The 19419-nt window shown below is 40.7% G+C and overlaps 2 protein-coding genes across 3 annotated transcripts in view; one reads left to right on the forward strand and one right to left on the reverse strand.

The window, feature by feature from the left end:
• LOC145457493 (ribosome quality control complex subunit TCF25-like) overlaps window positions 1-5617 on the reverse strand; it is a 7871-nt gene extending 2254 nt beyond the window's left edge. The window contains exons 1-15 of the mRNA XM_080335706.1: window positions 4896-5617; window positions 4214-4357; window positions 3736-3863; window positions 3342-3527; window positions 3189-3285; window positions 2664-2763; window positions 2518-2611; window positions 2307-2399; window positions 1442-1547; window positions 1271-1378; window positions 1175-1204; window positions 1022-1110; window positions 582-740; window positions 432-519; window positions 288-367 (exon numbers count right to left, since the gene is read on the reverse strand). Of these exons, the coding sequence (XP_080191832.1) occupies window positions 288-367; window positions 432-519; window positions 582-740; window positions 1022-1110; window positions 1175-1204; window positions 1271-1378; window positions 1442-1547; window positions 2307-2399; window positions 2518-2611; window positions 2664-2763; window positions 3189-3285; window positions 3342-3527; window positions 3736-3863; window positions 4214-4357; window positions 4896-5039 (1646 nt within the window). The 5' untranslated portion in view covers window positions 5040-5617. The remainder of the gene's footprint in view (window positions 1-287; window positions 368-431; window positions 520-581; window positions 741-1021; window positions 1111-1174; window positions 1205-1270; window positions 1379-1441; window positions 1548-2306; window positions 2400-2517; window positions 2612-2663; window positions 2764-3188; window positions 3286-3341; window positions 3528-3735; window positions 3864-4213; window positions 4358-4895) is intronic.
• Window positions 5618-6303: 686 nt separating this feature from the next.
• On the forward strand, window positions 6304-19164 carry LOC145457494 (uncharacterized). Of its 2 annotated transcripts, none has more exons than XM_080335708.1 (14): window positions 6304-7769; window positions 8325-8453; window positions 9671-9822; window positions 9881-9940; window positions 11914-12048; window positions 12116-12279; window positions 13262-13373; window positions 13436-13522; window positions 14264-14396; window positions 14796-14912; window positions 15012-15104; window positions 18270-18317; window positions 18373-18515; window positions 18997-19164. In XM_080335708.1, exons 1-14 carry the CDS (start codon window positions 7718-7720, stop codon window positions 19051-19053), a joined length of 1482 nt encoding a protein of 493 aa, XP_080191834.1. In that variant the 5' UTR covers window positions 6304-7717; the 3' UTR covers window positions 19054-19164. The 2 variants fall into 2 exon arrangements, with proteins under 2 accessions (XP_080191834.1, XP_080191833.1); XM_080335707.1 differs by having other exon boundaries at window positions 6656-7769; window positions 11914-12042; window positions 12110-12279.
• The last annotated feature ends 255 nt before the right edge of the window (window positions 19165-19419 follow it).

Consider the following 19419-nt stretch of genomic DNA (forward strand, 5'->3'; position numbering starts at 1 on the left):
ACTAATTTTCCTCACTTAGCATTTTCAAGTAACAGTACCAATAGACGAAATTTCAATAGTGTGGTTGCTTGACTATTCTTCGAAATTACAACGAAATGTCGGTCTTGGTCGTCTGAGTCCAATTCGCAATGACTCGAGTCAATATACGGATTGACTCGAGTCGATTCATTTCCGTATCTTGAGAAAATGACTCGAGTCGAGTCATCAGAAAATCATGACTCGAGTCGAGTCATTACAACCCTGTTGACCACCTCTGGTCCGATAAACCGAATAGGCCGAGTTCAAACCTTTCATTTCTCTCGTAAGACAAAATGGTATCGGCCGGTGGGAGTGGGTCATGCGAAAGTATTTGCTCCAGTCGAATTTCCTATGGCAACAACAATAATTTTAAATTTCAATAACATAAAAATTCAAAAAATTTCGCTACACACCGGCGGCAGTAATCCCATTATCCCCGGCAGTTCGCACACAAACGCGTATCTGTAGATATTCTTCGGCGGCTTCTGGTACTTTTTTCGTCTAAACAAATACGTGCCCCGTCAAGAAGATTGTGGCGTTTCAAATTTGGAATTGACAAATACTTTTGCTTCCATTTGGCGACTTCTGGATCTTTACCGTCGACTCTCGCCAGCACCGCGTGCACGTTCCTTTCCAGCCATGGCAGGACCTCCGGCGTCTTCCACAGATTGAAATTACGGGCGACAAACAGCTGGCACAAGAGAACTAGGCCATCTGGAGATCTGTTGACACGGTCGGTTACGGTTGAAGCAGGGATCAGAGGCAGGAAAACAGTATTCAGGCTTGACTTCTGCGCTTTGCAAGCCTTTTCTATCTCAGCTTATCAGTAGTGGTGACTTTATGGAGACTTTCAGTAGAATTTCACAACACTACATCTATTACCTCCAATCAATTGGCGAGTAACAAAAAGAGCAGTATTATTATGGGATTATTGTTAAGATACATATCTTCACAATGCGAGGATCTTTTCAATATTTCTGCACATCCCAAAAGAGAAACTTACGTCTTGACTGCGTCTGTCGTGAAAAAATCGTGATTCACCACTTTCTTGTCTGGTTGTATTGAGCATTTCTCAAACAATTGAGTAAGCACCTGTAACAGACAACGGGATCGCAATTACTTCGTTTCCACGCCATGTAATCGATTTTCAACTCACCGATGGAAACCTTATCAACGCGTCTTGAAGCTTGAAAAAATAACATCGATATTATACAATACCTGTCGTTTCTGAAACCGAATTAAATTAACATACGTGCTTGTCGGCCAATCCGAAATCTTTATCACCGGTCTGCGCGATTTCAAAATAGGCCATGGCTATGGAATATGCAAAATTTGGCAGTTGCGACAAGTTCTTCCGACTCTGAACAGACCGTGATTACAGTTGAAAAATACTCTCGACCAAAGCCGACGAATTTCGTACTACCTCCCATTCCAGAAAAAATCGTACTAAAAATTCATATTCGCCAGATTGAAGCGCAAAAAAGTCGATAAACAGCAAGGAACATAGAGGATCGTCGTCAGGATCGAGGCTGCATAGATGTAAGCAAATTGAAAAAGTGTGACTGTTTCTCGCTATTATGTACAGGAGGTGGTCACTGGTCAGTAATGAAGTAGTTTTTCAAAGCAATTGAATTTTGTCTATTTTCACTAATTACTCAAGTTGTTAAGTTTCAACCTCTACTTCAATATATTTTAACGTACTTTCTGCTTTTTAGACATTGTTAAGTACAAAGTAGTACATAAATACGCTCGGGTCACTCGAATGAGTGAAATTCCTATGACAATATGCCAAGCATACCCCGTTTGGCATCAACAGATTACAACTTCGAAAATTGAATCAATTTTTAACACAATGTCATTTTGTGTTAATCGTGAAGATCTTGTAATTTTGAAAACTGGCAAAAGCATTAACCGACAAAAGTCTGCGACAGCTCAACTCATTCTTCTTCTTCAAATTACTTGTATAGTTTTCAGGCCTGTCATTTTTCACCTGAAATAGCTGTGAATATTACTACTTCTACTTGCAATTGAGTAAAATTTTATGGCATCACTCGGCTACGTGAGTAGCATACTAACATGGATGATCTCTTTGACCAACTCTGCCTTTATACATGGGGTCTCAAACTCAAAATTTGTTGGCGGGTCAAAAAATCACATTTTTAAATAGGCTATTTGAATAAAATTGTTTTTGTACTGGTTTTCGACGCGGCCGCACAAAATTTTCTCTCGCGGCCCGCGTGTTTGAGACCCCTACTTTATACGATAAACGCAAGTACAGAAGTACTTACTTCAGTAACACTTTACTAAGCTCCAGCGCGGTACGAGCGCAGCCACGTTGTATGATAAAATGCATATGGCGATATAGGGTCAAGTACATGCACCTGAGAAAAAATATAAAAGAGCAAAAAAACAAAATCAATTATTGTTGTACAGGTAACGCACTGGTCGGTCAAAGCACCAAATTAGCTCTTGACCGCTCAATATGAAGTAATTACTCACCTATTTTCCGGCCTGTTATAAGGCAGTCGGCACTGGCCCGTCGCCAGGTTAAATTGCGGATGGAAAGACATTTCCATACAATATAAAGCTCTCTCTAAAACAGAAATGATGAGTAGCGCACACAAAATAATTCTGATGTAATCCACCTAGTAAGTTTCTGGCGGTCTGAGAGTCGTCGTTGACTCTGCAAATTTCGCTCAGCGCAAGCAAACTGTCGATGTGATAGGGGTGTGATGCGAGTATAGCCTGGAAAAGGAGAAAAGTTCATTTATTAGATGAGCGGAACACCATAAATATAACCAGAGGTGGTCAAAGTGGTCGACGACGATATTCAACTACAACAATTTATATTGAATTACGAGTAAAATTTAGCGATTTTTAGTGTACTGGTATGCCAGATCTACTTTTATCATAGATAGAGGAGACAAAATTCGAAACGATAAATTTTAACAGGCAAAAGGCCAGACAATAGCATGTGACAGCTTTTATAATTACAAGATCAGTGACCAAACCACCACTTGAATAGGTAAGCAAAACCTCCAATAAATAGAAGCAGGCCTAATTCGTCACTAGCCACAACCAGATACAACAAATATAAACGCCAGAGAATTTCATGCGATATACATCATAATCCTCAAAATTGAAACGAGTTTTACAGAAAAAGCTCTTACCGCTATTTGATTATGGTCCGACGACTCAACGGCGTCGAGAAATGTAAATTGTGCTCGTTGATATTCTTTATTGTGATCAAACTTGAAAACTTTGTGCCTGGAGAGAGACTAGCTGTTATCGGCAATTTCACGCGTTAACAACCAGAACAACACCTTTTCGTATCCTCCACACACACCATGCTCAGGCCCGTCCTTGTCAGCTTCGGCCAATTCGGCGACGGTGTGGACAGCCAGGTTCCTTTGGTCACCCGGCTTCGGTTGCGGTTCCTGTAGTTGGTGTTTCGCATCACAGTCCGCGAGCCAAATATCTTCTTCAACTCGTTATCTGGATCAAGAAACCTGTCGCGAAAAATGCACTCCCAATCACCAGCGGTTACTGATCCATGTCGTGCGAGAAATTGGCATGTGTTAATGAACATTGCATTGCTGGTAAATATTACGTGCGCAGACAGCCACAATGTTCATCGCAAGATAAAACTCATAGAATGGTAGTTGTAGTTGCTGGAAAAGTAGCTGATTAATCTGTATTATCGAAATAGGCAGTTACCTGTGTTCGACTGTTAAAATGTATTTTGACGGTTTCGAATTTTTCTGAGTTCCAGTCGATACCGAGTTGTGGTCAGCGGCTGAAATCTCTTGGGCGATTTTTTCAATGTCTACATCCGTAGGCTGCGTCTGTGCGATGTTAATGAACATTCATGAAATTTCAAAAGTTGCAGAAAGTTTTTACGCGGGCACATAAATTCACTGGAATTCTTGACAGCAATAAATAATGGTCACCATTAAGTTCAGACTCCTTTATTATTAAATACATATTTCACTCTAAAAATTAGATTCAAATCATGGCTCATCATTCAATGGTGGCTTGTAAATATGATAATGTCAATCTAAGTTTTAGAGCATCATATTGATACATTATAATCATTGTCTATTATTCCACCAAATATATGGGCAAGAGCTTCACCACATCGAAACACCTCTATTATATCAAAACACATGTATTCGTTATTCGAATTTTCACTCACAATGTCTTTGTTAGCTTTTTTCTGTTTCTTCTTTTTTCTTTTAGCGCCACTCCCATTTGGAATTTTTCCAACGTTCTGATTCTCTCGGCCAGATTGCTGCTGTTCAACCTCTTGATCATCATCTTCACTGTTCCCATCATCCAGCTAATATATCAGTACAAGTACAAACATCGAAGATTACGTTGCCAGCTAGTGAGTCTGAGAGATGTCGTCCTAAACTAGCCTACTGATGCTTTTGTGGCATACTGGTCCGTGCTCAAGAAATCGATTTCGCTTACCTACACATTCCACTTCATTTTTATCTCTAGTCCATTTTATGTCATCTATTGTTAAATTTATAATTAGCTCCACATGTCGATTACGAATATTTACATGGTTTGGGCCAAGCTGGGTGCTTCATAGAAAGACTATACTTCAATTCATTTCGACTCCTGCCTATCTTTTCATTTGATCGCAATGTTGTTGAACTCTGAAGTGATTAAATATCAGTTGAAGTGAATGTTGGACTGATAACGTTAACATGGTATACCTCCATACTTCAACTTGAGTAACATGACCAACCGCCTGCCTGTGACAGTAAATTTTTCTGTACTTTACAAACAAGATGTTCGCCTGTATGTACAATATGGGGAACAGAAAAAAACGAATGAGTTACAGCGAGGTCAGAGTGACAATGACTTACCAGAGCAAATGGGTTTGAAGGTGTTTTAACCGTTCCTACAATATCATTATCAGACTCTTCAGAGGAAACCTGTTCGGCAAGAGCAGCTAGAGTCTTGAGCTCATCATCTCTGCCCTTCAACTTCTTCAAAACGCGCGTCGACATCTTCCTGCTCACTGTCGTCCTCGTCACAACAAAGTGTTGGCGAATTTACGCTTTCGTGTGAAGCACCGCGGAGGCCACGTACAGCACTGTTTGTTTATGTTTGTGGATCGGCGAGAGAGAGAGAGAGAGAGAGAGAGCATCAACAATGCCATCTCTCGTGGTTGTCGACTTCGAGAGAGAAAGAATCTTTTTTTCTCCACATTGCATTTCAACATCACACACAACAAAAATAAAAATGCGACGCGGGGAAATGCGATATAAAGACATGCAGGGTAGCCGGTAGGCTCGATATGACAAAGTATGGTCAGGACGAAATATAAGAAAACGCATCGCTCTATCAAATATGCCGGACCTGCAGTGTGGAACCATAGCAATTTACATAACGTACGTAACGTTGTAAATTGCTATGGTGGAACTATCGAGTGTGACTAGTGGAACAGTATGTCGCTATGTTCGGTTCTACTTATTGGCAATTTTTATCAGTTCAATACACCACAAAACTTGTAATACAATGATAAGAAGGGAAGGTGTCGAAAAGACTTGGAGTATAGTCTTTGAAATCAGACACCCACCTTGACCTAGGCCAGGGGTGGGCAAACTACGGGCCGCATGCAGCCCTCAACACCGTTATGTGCGGCCCGCGAGAGTCTAAGGACACTTATTAAAATTATATTGATAAAATGTGTACTAAAAATCGAATTAATGCTGGGACTTGATTAAACTTTTACTTAGTATATTTCACCATGATAATTCTGAGGCAGGGGTTCTCAAACTAGGGGCACACCCCCCTTGGGGAGCGTGAAAGCATCTGTACGAAGCTGAGCTCAACTGAAATTTTTTTTTCGCGCTCCGCGCGATCTATACCCCTTCGTAGTTATTGCTCTGTATTTAGTATGAATTTTATATTTTAAAATGTCTCATCCACAGTCATGACCCACCATGCCATCATCTAAATATCCGTTAGGTCTGCTTGCATCCTTGTTGCGTTTTGTGATATGACGATAGGGGGGGGGTCTTTTACCATCATAAATGGGGTGCGTGTAAATACTGTGGTAAATACTTTCTATATTACTTTTTATGTTTAATTTCTGGCGCGACAGCCAGATCTCAAGGCCCACGCAGTTTGAAAGGTTTCAACTGCTAAACATCACAGAAATCCTAAACGAGATTGACATAATTCGGATTACCAGTGTGATTTCAGATTGGCCACTCGAGTTTTAATTAGTTCACTGATGTGATTAAAAAAAACGATTCGCGCGTGTCTTATTAGATGAATTCGTTCTCTGTATGCGTAGAATTAGGGTATTTATATTTTACCTACTCATAGTGGAAGCGTGTTTGAAGCTAAAATGGTTATGATGCTGTAAGCATTGTGCGTCCTGGAACTGATCCAAAAGTGGAATTAGTAAATCTATGAACAGATCGATGCTCACAGATTTAAATTTCAATCCTGTCCTAAGAATCGGGATAGCCGACTTTCATCTCTATGGTTTCGACAAATTGGTTATTGAGGTCCACCAGCCTATGAAATCTCGCCACTGTTTTTGACGCGTGTACGATATCATCAAAGCAATATTTGGATTGTTTTAAATAAGCATATATATCAACTCCATCTCCTCACTATATAATCAACTATACCAATATTGCGTTTTGGTTTATAATCCCAATTTTATATAGTGCGGCCCGCGAATGGATTCAGATGTTGAATGCGACCCGCGAGCTCAAAAGTTTGCCCACCCCTGGCCTAGGCGATGTAAAGAGGAGGCCTGCACATTGCACACTGAATGAAAGAAATGAAAAGGCATGCACACAGGATTTGAGAGAAAGGAATAAAGGATAACATGAAAGGATAAGCGAGGAAAATGAATGTGGCATGTGTCGGTTGGCGAGGTCGTTATGACAGATTGTGGTCCGGTAATCTTGCGGGCTGACTAGTATTGATTCAGTAGAAATTGGTTGTACTTCGGAGGGATATCTAGATATCCTGAATACGGACGAAGAGGTTTTCGAATCCGTCACAATACGTCACATAACAAACAGCCAACAAGGCATCGAGATGCGATCATTCCCATAGCTTAAGGGGGATATAGCGTAGTGGTGACGATAAACGCCTACCGCCCAAGTTCGATTCCGCGCCATGGGTTATTCTTGGCTCCTCTGTCCCCGCTTCGCTGTTCTTACGGCGACAACAAAAGCCCACAAAAAGACCCGATGAAAGTGCGCACTTACAAAGAATAGATAGAGCAAGAAAAAGCCACGGAATAGAGAGTAGAGACTAACATCGAAAAAGGGCACCTGGCCGAGGTGGATGCTAGTTTAAGAGACCGCAACCGCAACTGGTCGCTCGGTATCCTCTTATCTGTTCATTACATCGCGTTGTGTCTTATCCCATTGTATATTGTGTGTGTGTCTTGTTCAGATGAAAGTACAATTTGACCAGAGTTCACTATTGATATTGATTGGTACTCGGTGGTGTATGCGTATCAAACGTGACGCTCACAATGTAAACAGGTCTTAGTAAGTTGCGCGCCATTTAAATTGTGTATGCAGCTTTGCACACTTTGCAGGCACACCAATTCAGTCGTTTACACTTGACTTTACAGTCGTTCGTTTGTTAATATTGATGTACTTATCAGCTAAACATTGTGAGATCAGCGTTATTTATCAGTCACATTACCATGGATCACGCTTCCTTGCACCATACTAATGCACTCAAGGGAGCTTCTTCAGGTATATGAATGACAGTTTGTTCTATTATAGTTGTTTATATTTTTCTGCGGCTATTCTGTGACTGTTATTTCATGCATATTGAAGTAATGCTGTTCAAGGCTGGCCATCTTTCACATAGCAGATAGTGAATGAATTGAAAATCTGGGCCTTCCGTTACCGGCATTATGAATGTTTGTTCGGACGGATGGTATTGAACGTTGAAGTCACTATCTCTTCAAAATGTCAATAAATATTAGCCCCCTGGCCCCAACCAGTATACAATATGAAATAACTCATAATGCCTCTGTATGGTATGCATGGCTGCAAGTTTTTGTGACGATTCCATTCAGCCTAAACACTTTACTGTAATTCTAAATTGAAATTCTGGAATTCTACTTTTGGAAGTGAAGTACATTAACTATATTCTCTATTTAGGAAACAGAGGTAGTGAAAGTGAGAGTAGTTGGAAAAAGCTACTGACCAATTGAGTTTCGAATAGTAGTTTTAATAGAGCAATTGCGGTGTCACTATAATTTGTGTGGTTTTAGTTATTCGATGTTTAAATTTATATTTCAGAGGCGAGAAAACAGCAAACCAGAAAACGACATTCATTGCTGCTGAAATCCAAACGAGATGAAGTCGTAAGCAAGCACAGGAATCTAACTCCTGTTAAGGAAACTAAGCGAATCGCTATAAACGCAAAAGGTATACTGTCTGGACTAGATTAGTTATATAGGTGTAGGAAGGTCTGTCTATGTTTATGTTCAAAATTTCAACCTTGAATTTTGCTTCTTACCGACTTGAGCATATAACATTTAATAAAACGGGTATTATTAACCTTTTGGCGGAAATTAAGTAGGCCTCACAAATATGGATTTATATCTCGTTAGTTATAACTACGGGATGTAGGACCACATAAAGAGTAAGACCCAGCCTATAGGGGATAATAGAGTAAGACCACGGTATATATAAACCTATATCTCTATGTAGGAGTATTGAAGATCCTTCGCAATTGAGAATGAATATATGCCCTACATCAGTGGTTCTCAACCACTTCGCAGACCCCCATCCGACGGTCATAGAACCCCCCCTCCCGGACCCCCCAAAAACATTGCGAACAATATTTTATTTTTCATATCAGACGGGATTTGCAAACCCCCTGAAAATGTTTCGTAGACCTCAGGTTGAGAACCACTACCCTGCTACATAGTTTCCAAAACTTATATTCAGATAAGAAAACAAATGTCGATTATTACATTTGTTAGACTTGATTGTTGATACCAGTTCGTAATGGTATTATATATGATTTTGGTAATCTAGTTTTCTTCAACATTGTAGGATCCCAGAAGATAATTATGTAAATAGTGTTGATACGTTTAAATAGTTGTTCTTAATATGGGATTGGATAAAGTTCCACGTCTGCTGGCTTTGACAGGCGATAATTTGTGATGATCCCCTGATAGAAATAAGTTCATAGCAGAAACTCTTGTGTGATGAGAATGGTGGTCACTAAGAGAGGTAAAATAGCCCAAATTTCACTTGCGTTGTGATAAAATTGCCAGGTACCCTAAAAAGACGCTACACGCCAAATTTGGGGCAATTAAGACCACTAGAAGCCGTGTAATCCGAAATTTCAATTTCTGCCATTTTTGAAAGACGGTAACAGTATTTCGGGTGGCAAATTTCGACTGCTTTGATATGACTAAACATCATGTTTCAGGCATGCCTGAAGGGGCAGTGATGCTATTCCGAAGATGCGCTTTGAATTCAAGAATGCTAGCTGCCGCACTTTTTGAATTTCTACTTTTATAATTTTAAAGTTTACTTTACTAGCTTCTGGTGTGTACCATTATGTGGCAAAATATGAAGGCCGATGTTTTCGATATGTAAGCATGTCGTTGTTTTCTCACTTTTAATAAAAGGCATGAAACTGAAGGAGAAAATGAAAGAATGGAAAAAGGAAAAAGAACTGAAAAAACTGCAAGAAAAGAAAAAGCAAAAACCCATGTTTAAAGTTTCGTCGCAAATAGAGAGATGCGATCGTCATCTTTTTGATAGCAACAACAACAATAAGGTAATCTCAATTCAATGTATTTAATATCAAACTGTCGCAAGTACAGGTTACGTTTCAGGGAAGCCAACGTGATGCGGGACCTTCGAGGAATACCAGATCAAAATCAGGAACTAAAATGGTGGGTCAAATAATATAGGCCTACAGCTGTTTTGAAATTGCCAGATAAATATTTCTACCCATTGCTGATACATGCCTATTCTCTGTTTCCCATCTTTTTTGATACTCCTATTTCCTGTCTAGGCTACTTCGCATTGTTTGGGTGGGCATGCCTCTATTTAACATATTCCAATTCGGTACTTTATTTTTTGGCGAAGGTTGTAATTTGATTAATGTACTTTCTCAAGTTTTTCATTGTATAGCGAATGTGTTGTTATTTAACCGTTTCGCACCGGCGTGTCTATTTTTCGACATGCCGGTACGAGAGAAGAGTACCGTAATTGAAACCACGATATATTACATATTAATCGTGCTAGGTCGTTGCTGTTCATTTCTGTGAATAGATATTGTTCGTACTAGTTCATTGATACCTTGTTATTTGATATTTATTATATCGAAGACGTCAAAATCGTATATCAAACACCGTAGATAAATATGTTGCAAAATACACTGTGTCGGCAATTCGCGCGTCATTGACCACTCTCAGATAACGTTCTGTATGTTTCGTTCTAGCCGTCTTCGGGCATAGTTGTTTCATTATGTGAATAGCTAGTGTCCATACAAGTCCACATGTATCTTCATATCTGATATTAGTTACATCTAAGCTGATCAAAAGCTATGTGATAGGCCGCGTGACAAAAATATCCGCCGAAGCATCATTTCGCAGACACGCGCGTTCCTCATACCCGCCATATACACTGTCGTTCAGTTGGTTTTATTCGTTATAACCAGCTGTAGTTTGTTGCTATGAATAGCGATTGTCAGTTTCTGTTTATATTTTGCTAAAGCAACTATACTAGTTAGTTCTATACCGCTCAAGGTTATATTTGAAAACCGGGAAGTGAATTCCGTCAGACTACCGTACCAGCTTCAAGCACATGGCTGAATACCCGTCACATAACGTGAAATATCTCGTGTTCTAATAACCATAAACCTTCATAGATTGTGTCTGTGAATTGCTGTTGCCTATATGATTCTAAATAACGGCTAATGGTAAAGTATAATTCGAAATACATACAATAATACTGAGCGATTATACCTTCGCAAGAGCGTGCGTCTGGGTATACAAAGAGCTGTCGTACATCGATATATATCTTACGTTGTAGTAATGATAAGCATTTGCAGTAAATCATTATGGTAAGGACTGTAAATATCCGTCTACGAATACTAAAATGACTAATATAGGGTCACAACAGTTTGAGTTATAAGCCTTAGAAGTTACCATACGCGCGCGCATCACTCGGCATGACTCACTCTCTCGGCGGCCTGCCGCGAGCTGACTAAAACGGTCGGTATTGTTTTGATTAGAAATTAGCGCCTGCTAGACGTAGACCGTCGACTCAGGGCTCTCTAGAACGATGAATTCCGAGCCTATACAACACACCAGACTGTATCGTCGTCGAATACCTATACTAAGGTTCATAAGGTCCGCAATTTAGCATTTCTGTTTCCAACCAACGTTTTCTCGGCTTGCTCTCGATATAAGTGGCCAGACACAGAGCTCGAAATGATTTGAGTGGCGCAATCGGATCCGCGTTGAAATTCTGAATCGAACGCTACCTTGTTTACCGTGCTCCAATCCCATTAAGGCGCAGTTTTTCGATTTTGAAAATTGAAGTAAAATTTTTCGAAAATTGCAGCCTGTGCCATTCGGTTAAAAACGATATGCAACCAATTACAATGATGATATATGTAGTTTGCTTGAATGGCTTCGTTGTGCAGGTTGCACGCTTCAGTTTTTTTCTGGATTTATTTGGACTTGATGACGTGATACGGTATGCATTTTTGATTGAGCCTCATCTGGATGTACTGTTTCAAACCAAAACGCTTGCATGTTCCGGTACTCCGGCATATTTTTACTTTTGGATGGCCTCCTCTGCCTGATACGATTACTATTACCAATATCTTTTTACTCCGATATTAACACCTTTTCAGTCCGTCGCAAATAAAAAGAAAGTTCTGCCTGTCAGAACCAGTCGGAGAGAAGCGACAAAGAAAAACACCGAAAAATCTGCAAGAGGAAAAGTGGGAAAGCCAACTAAAACAGTAGAAAAGTCCATAAAGGCAACGCTAGAAAAACCAATATGTTCTGTCACCTAATACTCGAAATAACATTTTGTTTATGACACAGGAGAACAGCGACGACGGCATTCGGAAATCAGCTCGGAAATCTTTTGCGCCACCAAACTTTCAGTTCCAGCCTCCGGTAGGCTTGCAGCAGCTTGGCTTCGATTTGACTCTGCCGCAGTCCACGAATTCCTTCCAACACAGCAACGACTTTGCGGCATGTAATTTCGCAAAGTATGTTGCCGCATTGCGGCAAAATTTCAAATATTGAAATAGGTTGTAAGCAAAACTCGGGTTACTTGAATTGGCATACCGGTAGTGAGATGGTAGTTTATGGCTTGCTCAGTTAACTTAACTTGAAGGATAGATGACAGATTGACCTGTTGATTTTCCGTACTGATTTAGCGTATGCATATATATAGCATAAATTTCAAGGAATTGTGTGCGAGGTCCAACGGAAATAGCCCGACTTATAAAACTGATCTACTGGAAGTAGTTGAGAAGATGATCGTTTTCGTGCGAGTGAAGTTATCACGCTGAAGTGCTCAGTTTGAGTTGATATTCTTTGATGGACTGACCAAGCTACTGTCTCTCTCTCTTTCAATGGATCATCGTGATATTTTTTCTGTAGCCTACCCGATTTTCTGTCCATTAGTAGTAGGAATCTACTTTCGATAAGTAAGTCGCCCAGTCACTAAATGTCTTAGTTATTAGACTGTGCTACAAGCTATGCATCAGCTGTGCCTTTATTGTGTAATATGTGTATGCTTCACAGTATTGCGATCAAGTCAATCCACATTTCTGAAACGTTGAGTCTAGTCAAGTCATTTATGCAAAGTGACTCGAGTCCAGTCCAGTAACACGAAAAAGGTGACTCGAGTCATCCCAACACTGATTGCTCCATTGACTGCCTTTCATGCTGTGTAGTATAGGGAATAAGCACAATGATTAGAGTATTTTAAGTAATTCCAGTTAAGTGGTGTTTATGTAGTGTAGAACTGGAATTATTTTCTTTTTGGTCGCATAAAAGTACATATTTAAATCTTCCCCTTCATCAACACTTTTGTGGCATCATAAAGAGTGATGCTGGGGTATGGTACTTGATTTTACTCAGTCCTAGACATCAGGTGCTATAGCCGTAGCGAATGATCAATTTTTTCAAAAGTTTGCGTCTAATTTTTGTGTGCGTTTTTTCACACTTTAAAAATATCCGCAGCTCCACTCTGGTCAGTTCTGGACTCCAAGTAGAACCGGTTTTGAAGAAATCTGAAGATTGCGATCGGAGCAAAAACACGAAAGACAACGGCAGACAAAGCATCGTCAAAAAAGCGAGTTCAAGAACGCTGCGTTTCGTGACGGCTTCTTTTTAAAGCTCTGATCTCTCTCCCAGGCAAACACGCGACGGTCTGTCAGACAGAAATTGAAAAAAACTATATTGTCTACGGACGAAGACGGCGCGGGCAAAGTAAAGGAAAAGGTGTGATTGTTTCGCTGTGATGATGACAGTGTTTCGTGTCATTGCTAGTTTTTTTCAAGTCGAGACACGTCATCTTGGTTTTTCAATTTCGCGCCATCAAATATTTTCAATTTGGGTCGTTTGATTTTAATGTGCTGATACAGACGCCTAATGTGCATAGGCTGAACCATGCAGAAATGATGAAATTTTGTGCTCTGCCCTAATGTGTAAACTATGATACTAAAGCGATATGAGAATGCTGCCCATATTGTATTTCAAGGTAGTACAAGAATGAGAGTGTAATTCAAGGCAAATATTTAATTTAATTTATTTCACATATACGTGATGGAATATATTTGCATGTGGTTTTATCCTATATTATTGTGCTAGTCAATGCTGTAATAATGACAGTTGATAGCGTCCTATAGTTGTGTTGTCTGTGATGTCGCTGCTGATGGAACAAGCCTACTGGAAAACGTAAACTGGAATAGCATCCATTAAATAAGGATTAGTGTCGATCACTTTGCCATGTATGTGGAATATTTGATGTATTGAAAATTGATTTGAAAATTTGTCTCGTAGTCACGAGTTATTTCATATTTTCATACGTTGACACCGTGTCAAGTAGAGTTCATTGAAGTCATGGCTCGAGTCATCCCAGCACTGAATGATATATTATAGTAATTTGACATATGACACCCAGTGGATTTTGTTATCAACCATTAAACTTCATTGTTGTCAATTATTTTTTATGATATGAAGACTACACCCGAAGACTGGGATTTAAAAAACAAGGGTATCCGAGAAGAAATGACAGGGCACTCACTAAAGTCCGTTAATGATCAGCGGTGTCGCTCGTTGCGACGAACACCGTTACCCGGGAGCCATCAATCAGGTGAGTATTGCGGAATGGAAATGCGGAAGGTGCAGATATAGCCGTGTATGGCCTTCCAAGTCTTTCCAAGTTCAATATCTGGTCATTTATTTTTGTCAGCACCCATTTCATCATGGTGTGCGGTCGTCGGCAAATTTCATTTCCTAGGCCACGGTTTTGTGGCCAATTGACAATATTGGCTAGCCGATTCCTCATTCAATGAAGATTATGCAGTCAAGTAATGGGTGACACGTGCGACAGCATGAGAAAAGAATGCTGTTATATGTTAGTTATAGAAGCAGGACAGAGCTAATGACGATTGTTGGACATGTCGGCCAGGCATATGTCAATATGTGCATTAGTCGACCACTCGTCCTTACCCTCTGTTTGCACTTTATGTCATGTTGAATTTAATCGCAGATGCTGAAATGCCGAAGTACAATAACGATATACGAGCGTCACCTACATTCCCACAATCTGGCCCTGCCCTCGCAGCATCGCCCGATCACGAAGTAAAACTAGACACACCTCTTCCCAGTGAGTTGCCGGTATTTCTTTGCGATTCATCGTAGATTTGCTCACAATAGAGGCCGGATTACGTCTACAGCGTTTTGCTTTCATGTCGTATATTCTCAGCTTTGCGGTTACGCTTTGACGAAGACGGCGACGATAAAGAAAACGAAGACGCGATCGCCGCCAAGTATTTGATGCCTTGCGAAAATATGCAAGGTGAATTTTCTTTTGTGTTTCTAGCGCACGATATTCAAAGTAAGACGCACTTTCCCCCCATGTAAGTACTGAAAATGGGTATTCCCTGCTTGTAGGGTTGTAACCAAGTCACAAGGCTCCGAGTCACAAGTCAATCTCACTTTCATAGTTTAGACCAGTGGTTCCCAACCTTTTCCGGTGTCGGGGTCAAATTTAGAATTTCAGCGTACGGTGGGGGCCGCACGAATATCAGGGCAATGAAACGGACCCAAAATAGTCATTAAAATATGAAAATTGGCATTGTTCCGATCAATCGCTCGACGCCATCAGCCATTGCTATGGTCATTGTGTTGCTGCGCTCCCATTGTTCAAAACAATCGATCTTTGGTGGCTATTTCGGAGTAGTGTTATTGCCCTGGAGAGATTTCAATTCCAATTTTTGGAATCAGTGCGACACTAGCTTTCGATAATGAGAGTGCCTATCAAATTATCCGGGCGCTTCGGTCGTGAGCTATAGGAGTACCAATCATGCTGCTTTCGGGGCCGTTTAGCGAGACAACTTACATCGCCTAGACGCGCGAAGCGCGAAAAATTTATGTAATTCATGATTGAATCGGTCAATATGATCGGGAATTGCATCTATCCTATCAATTTCTTGTCCTCGCTGCTCATGTAATCAGATTTACCGGTAGAGCTGATTGAGGTGTCTTGGAAACTGTAGGGCAGTAGTTCCCAACCGGGGGGAATTCCCCCCTTGGGGGGAATTTTGAAATTTTTAGGGGAGAATCTGGCTTAAGTTTTTTAGGGGAATTCTGGCTTTGGCATTGTATCGGAAGATGCACTGGGTTCACAAGGTTTTTAGATTTTTATGGTATAGAACTGTTAAGTAGAAATTAGTTCATTACAATATTATGTTTCTTTGGCGGATTTGAAGCTATAGGTGTATGTTCAAATGCCTTCCGTAGATATTACACCCCCTGATAAAGTGGGGCTCACGAGACAATTTCGTTGGGTCCGTCAAGTCGAATTCAGCACAAGGCCGCTAGGAAAATTGTTTAACTTTTTAGGCCAACATATGAGCTAACGTGAAAAACATACCTTATCAAATTCATCGATTCAAATCAAGTCCATAGCAAGCGGTCTTGGTGATTTATTTTTCGTCAGCGGCTACCCGACCGGTCAAAAACAAGTCAAATTTGACTGTACTTTACCAAAGTTTAGTGCGGTCCGCATTCGCCATAGTTCGGACATATCTGAATATGTTTGGCCAATAATTGCTCAGTCAACAAGCGGTTGCGCGTTAAAAAGCACTTCTTTTTAGTCACAGGCGACTTTTTCATAGGGGGGAATTTTAGCTCAAATATCGGTCAAGGGGGGCACGAGACGAAAAAGGTTGGGAACCATTGCTGTAGGGCATATATATTGGTATCAATTTTTATCCTCTCTCTGCTCACGTAATCAGCTTTACAGGTAGAGCCGATGGAGGTGTGTTTGAAAAGGTAGGACCCCTCAATAATAATTAAACATCTTCGGGCGTATACCCGTTGGCAGGAACGAAACAGCACTTCGTCAGCCCCCGTCCCATCCAAAAAACAATAAACTTGGGTTTCGGGCTCCCATAGGGTGATAAACCTACCCCTATCAACTCGTTCGCTTTTGCCACGAAATTAGTTATAGGGCCTTCTGTTAAGTGAGTCAGCGCCAAGCGCGAAAGTTTTCGATAATTCATGATAAAATCGGTCAATATGATCGGGAATTTCATCTATCAATTTCTTTTCCTCGCTGCTCACGTAATCAGATTTACCGGTAGAGCTGATTGAGGTGTCTTGGAAACTGTAGGGCGCGTTAGTATGATTCCGTCACATGTTATTTCGTGACCTCCTGTCTGCTATATCAAAAAATATAGAATCGCCCAAACGTAGGCTCCTAAACTAAAAGACGCACACGATTTCAAATTGGTATTTCTTAACTGGAATATCATTTTTCCCTGCGGGGTGGTATTTGTCTCATAAAGATTCAGATTGTCAACACAGTATTTTGTATAATATAACGAAGTTTTCGGTTCGCATAACGGCAGTCCTGTTCGGCCAAAGTTTCCTCGCTGCCGATTGTTCTGACACACTTCTTGGAGTCGCATGTTACACGGCCTAAAACTTAATATGTCTTGGTGCGTCGTGGCGCAGTAATGGCCAACCCCGATATGCCCATTTCTATAAATCTTGCGCATTTTTTCTTGGGGATGAGTACCCAAAAATCAAGATATTTGGCAGCATGAAATCACGCCTAGAGCGAAAAAAAATTGGAAAAGATGCGTAAATTTTCAAAAAAAATGGTGTGTTTGGCGTGCCGCAGTTATGGTCCTGTCTTTATAAGTACTGAAGTACTGCTCGTTCAACTGTAAAGTTGGGGCACATTGCATTGAAACAGCAGTGACGTAACGATAGCACTACTTTCCTGCAATCCTTGTCATAACTCGATTTCCTAATATTTTTGGGGGGCCGCAAGAAGGCTAGCTGGGGGCCGCGGTTGGGAATCACTGGTTTAGACTCAAGTCCAGTCGAATCATTTTTGGTTCCCCACCGAGTCCAAGTCAGCGAGCAGAGGGTCGAGTCCGAGTCATGGTATCATGACTCGAATCAGAGTCATTGCGTTGACAGCTCAGTTTCGCGTTAAAGTCTTGTTAAAACCACTTTTTATAACTCTGTTTGGTGATATCGAATGGTTCGCATTTCATTTCACACATCTCATTTTGAACAGTCTATGGTCGCATTTTCAAGTACCAGTACCAATAGGCGTAATACCAACAGTGTGGTTACTTTACTTCTTCGAAATTGCAATGAAATGTCGGTCTTGGCCGTCTGAGACTCCAGTCATATGAATTGGTGTGAGTCATGCGCAATGACTCAAGTCAAAGTCGAGTCATTTCCGTATTTTTAAAAAATGACTCGAGTCATTGCTACTGTGGCACAACCCCTTGACAAATACTACTCTTTGAAACTATTTGAATAATTTTCAAACCTTTTTATTTTTTAATCCCACTTGAAGCACTTTAGGCATTGAGTAATTAAGTAACACATTATAATGCTATTGCTACGTCTACTTGAGCAGCAATGCTGGCTACTTTGAGCACCTCTGACCTTATCTGACATTCTCGATTATTGAATGTTGTTTTCTCTTTGTTATTAGAGCTTCAAACCCCGACGGGTGTGGACGCCAAATACCTGGTCGCCGAAGGTATGCCGGGACATTTTTATAAACGTTCCACCGCTGTGAAATCTTTTTTATCTAGATTGTGACGACTCGGCACTGGCGACGCCGACACCGAAGAAGTCGAAATTGAGCAGGACCCGAAAATCTCAATCACAACGACGAAAAAGCAACAGAAAAGTGTCTCTCCTGTTCACACCGTTTCAGCCGTCGAAAACAAGCCAGGTGGGTTGATTGACGTAGATCTGTGTTGGTCGGAAGGACGTGCTTCTACTTTTTCGAAGTACTCAAGCAGGCTTAGGCTATTTGTGCTCCTTACACGAGCTGCTTGATGCTTATTTAAGCAAAACAACTCATTTTTTTTCTTCGCTTTACGGATTTTGGACAGGTTTATGTCACTTTTGCGAGTGAATACGTCATGATAGCCCATATATTATGTACAAATTTATTTGAGAAGTGCACTATTTGCGTTGTCTCGCGTCGGTTTGGGTTAGCTGCAATGATGCGTCCTTCAATTTCTAGAGCTACTAAAATTATGCCATGGCTTGACCAAATCTACCTTATAAAACTACTTAGTGGAGTGCTTTTCGCGCATAAATTTTCTTCCTGGCGTCGCAGCTGGTGCCAAATAGACAATTTAAAATATGCAACCGTTACAGGGATGTTGTCGGTGTACATTTTGATTACAGCCCTAATTTTCTTTTAGATAACCGAAGAGAGCGGTCCATTGACGGGAGACCTGATCTCGTTTACGCCTACGTGAAATTCACGCAGCTTCATACGAATCCATTCTGTTCGCTCTTTGCAATCTCTTTTTCTTCTTGCCGAGTTTCTAACTGCTGCAGTATATGTAAATACACAACAACGCAGCTTATCGTTTTCCGACATTAGAATAGAGTTATCACAAGTGACGAAGCGGTCAGGGGCTGTCGACTAATGAAAAACAGACTTGTTGTGTAAAAATCAAAATCCGGTTATTAGCCACTATGGTTGAGTCTGAAATAAATTGATACTGATCAACCGACAAAGAAAAAGGTGTCACTGCGTGCAAAAGAGCTGATTCGTCGGTGGTCGGAAACGTCCGGGTTGTATCGGTTTTACAGGACCGGTAAGCAATACTGGCTACTAT

Source organism: Botryllus schlosseri, chromosome 15, assembly GCF_051294905.1.
Source record: "Botryllus schlosseri isolate E-star chromosome 15, Bs_hap1, whole genome shotgun sequence".
In the NCBI taxonomy this organism is placed as follows: Eukaryota; Metazoa; Chordata; class Ascidiacea; order Stolidobranchia; family Styelidae; genus Botryllus; species Botryllus schlosseri.

What these genes read in the sequence shown, in the direction of transcription:
- LOC145457494 (XM_080335708.1), top strand. Translation starts at nt 7,718, where the DNA reads ATGGATCACGCTTCCTTGCACCATACTAATGCACTCAAGGGAGCTTCT. An exon ending in CGGGCAAAGTAAAGGAAAAG is followed by an intron (nt 13,523 to 14,263) that starts GTGTGATTGTTT and finishes TATGATATGAAG; the next exon opens with ACTACACCCGAAGACTGGGA. An exon ending in AGCCGTCGAAAACAAGCCAG is followed by an intron (nt 18,516 to 18,996) that starts GTGGGTTGATTG and finishes ATTTTCTTTTAG; the next exon opens with ATAACCGAAGAGAGCGGTCC.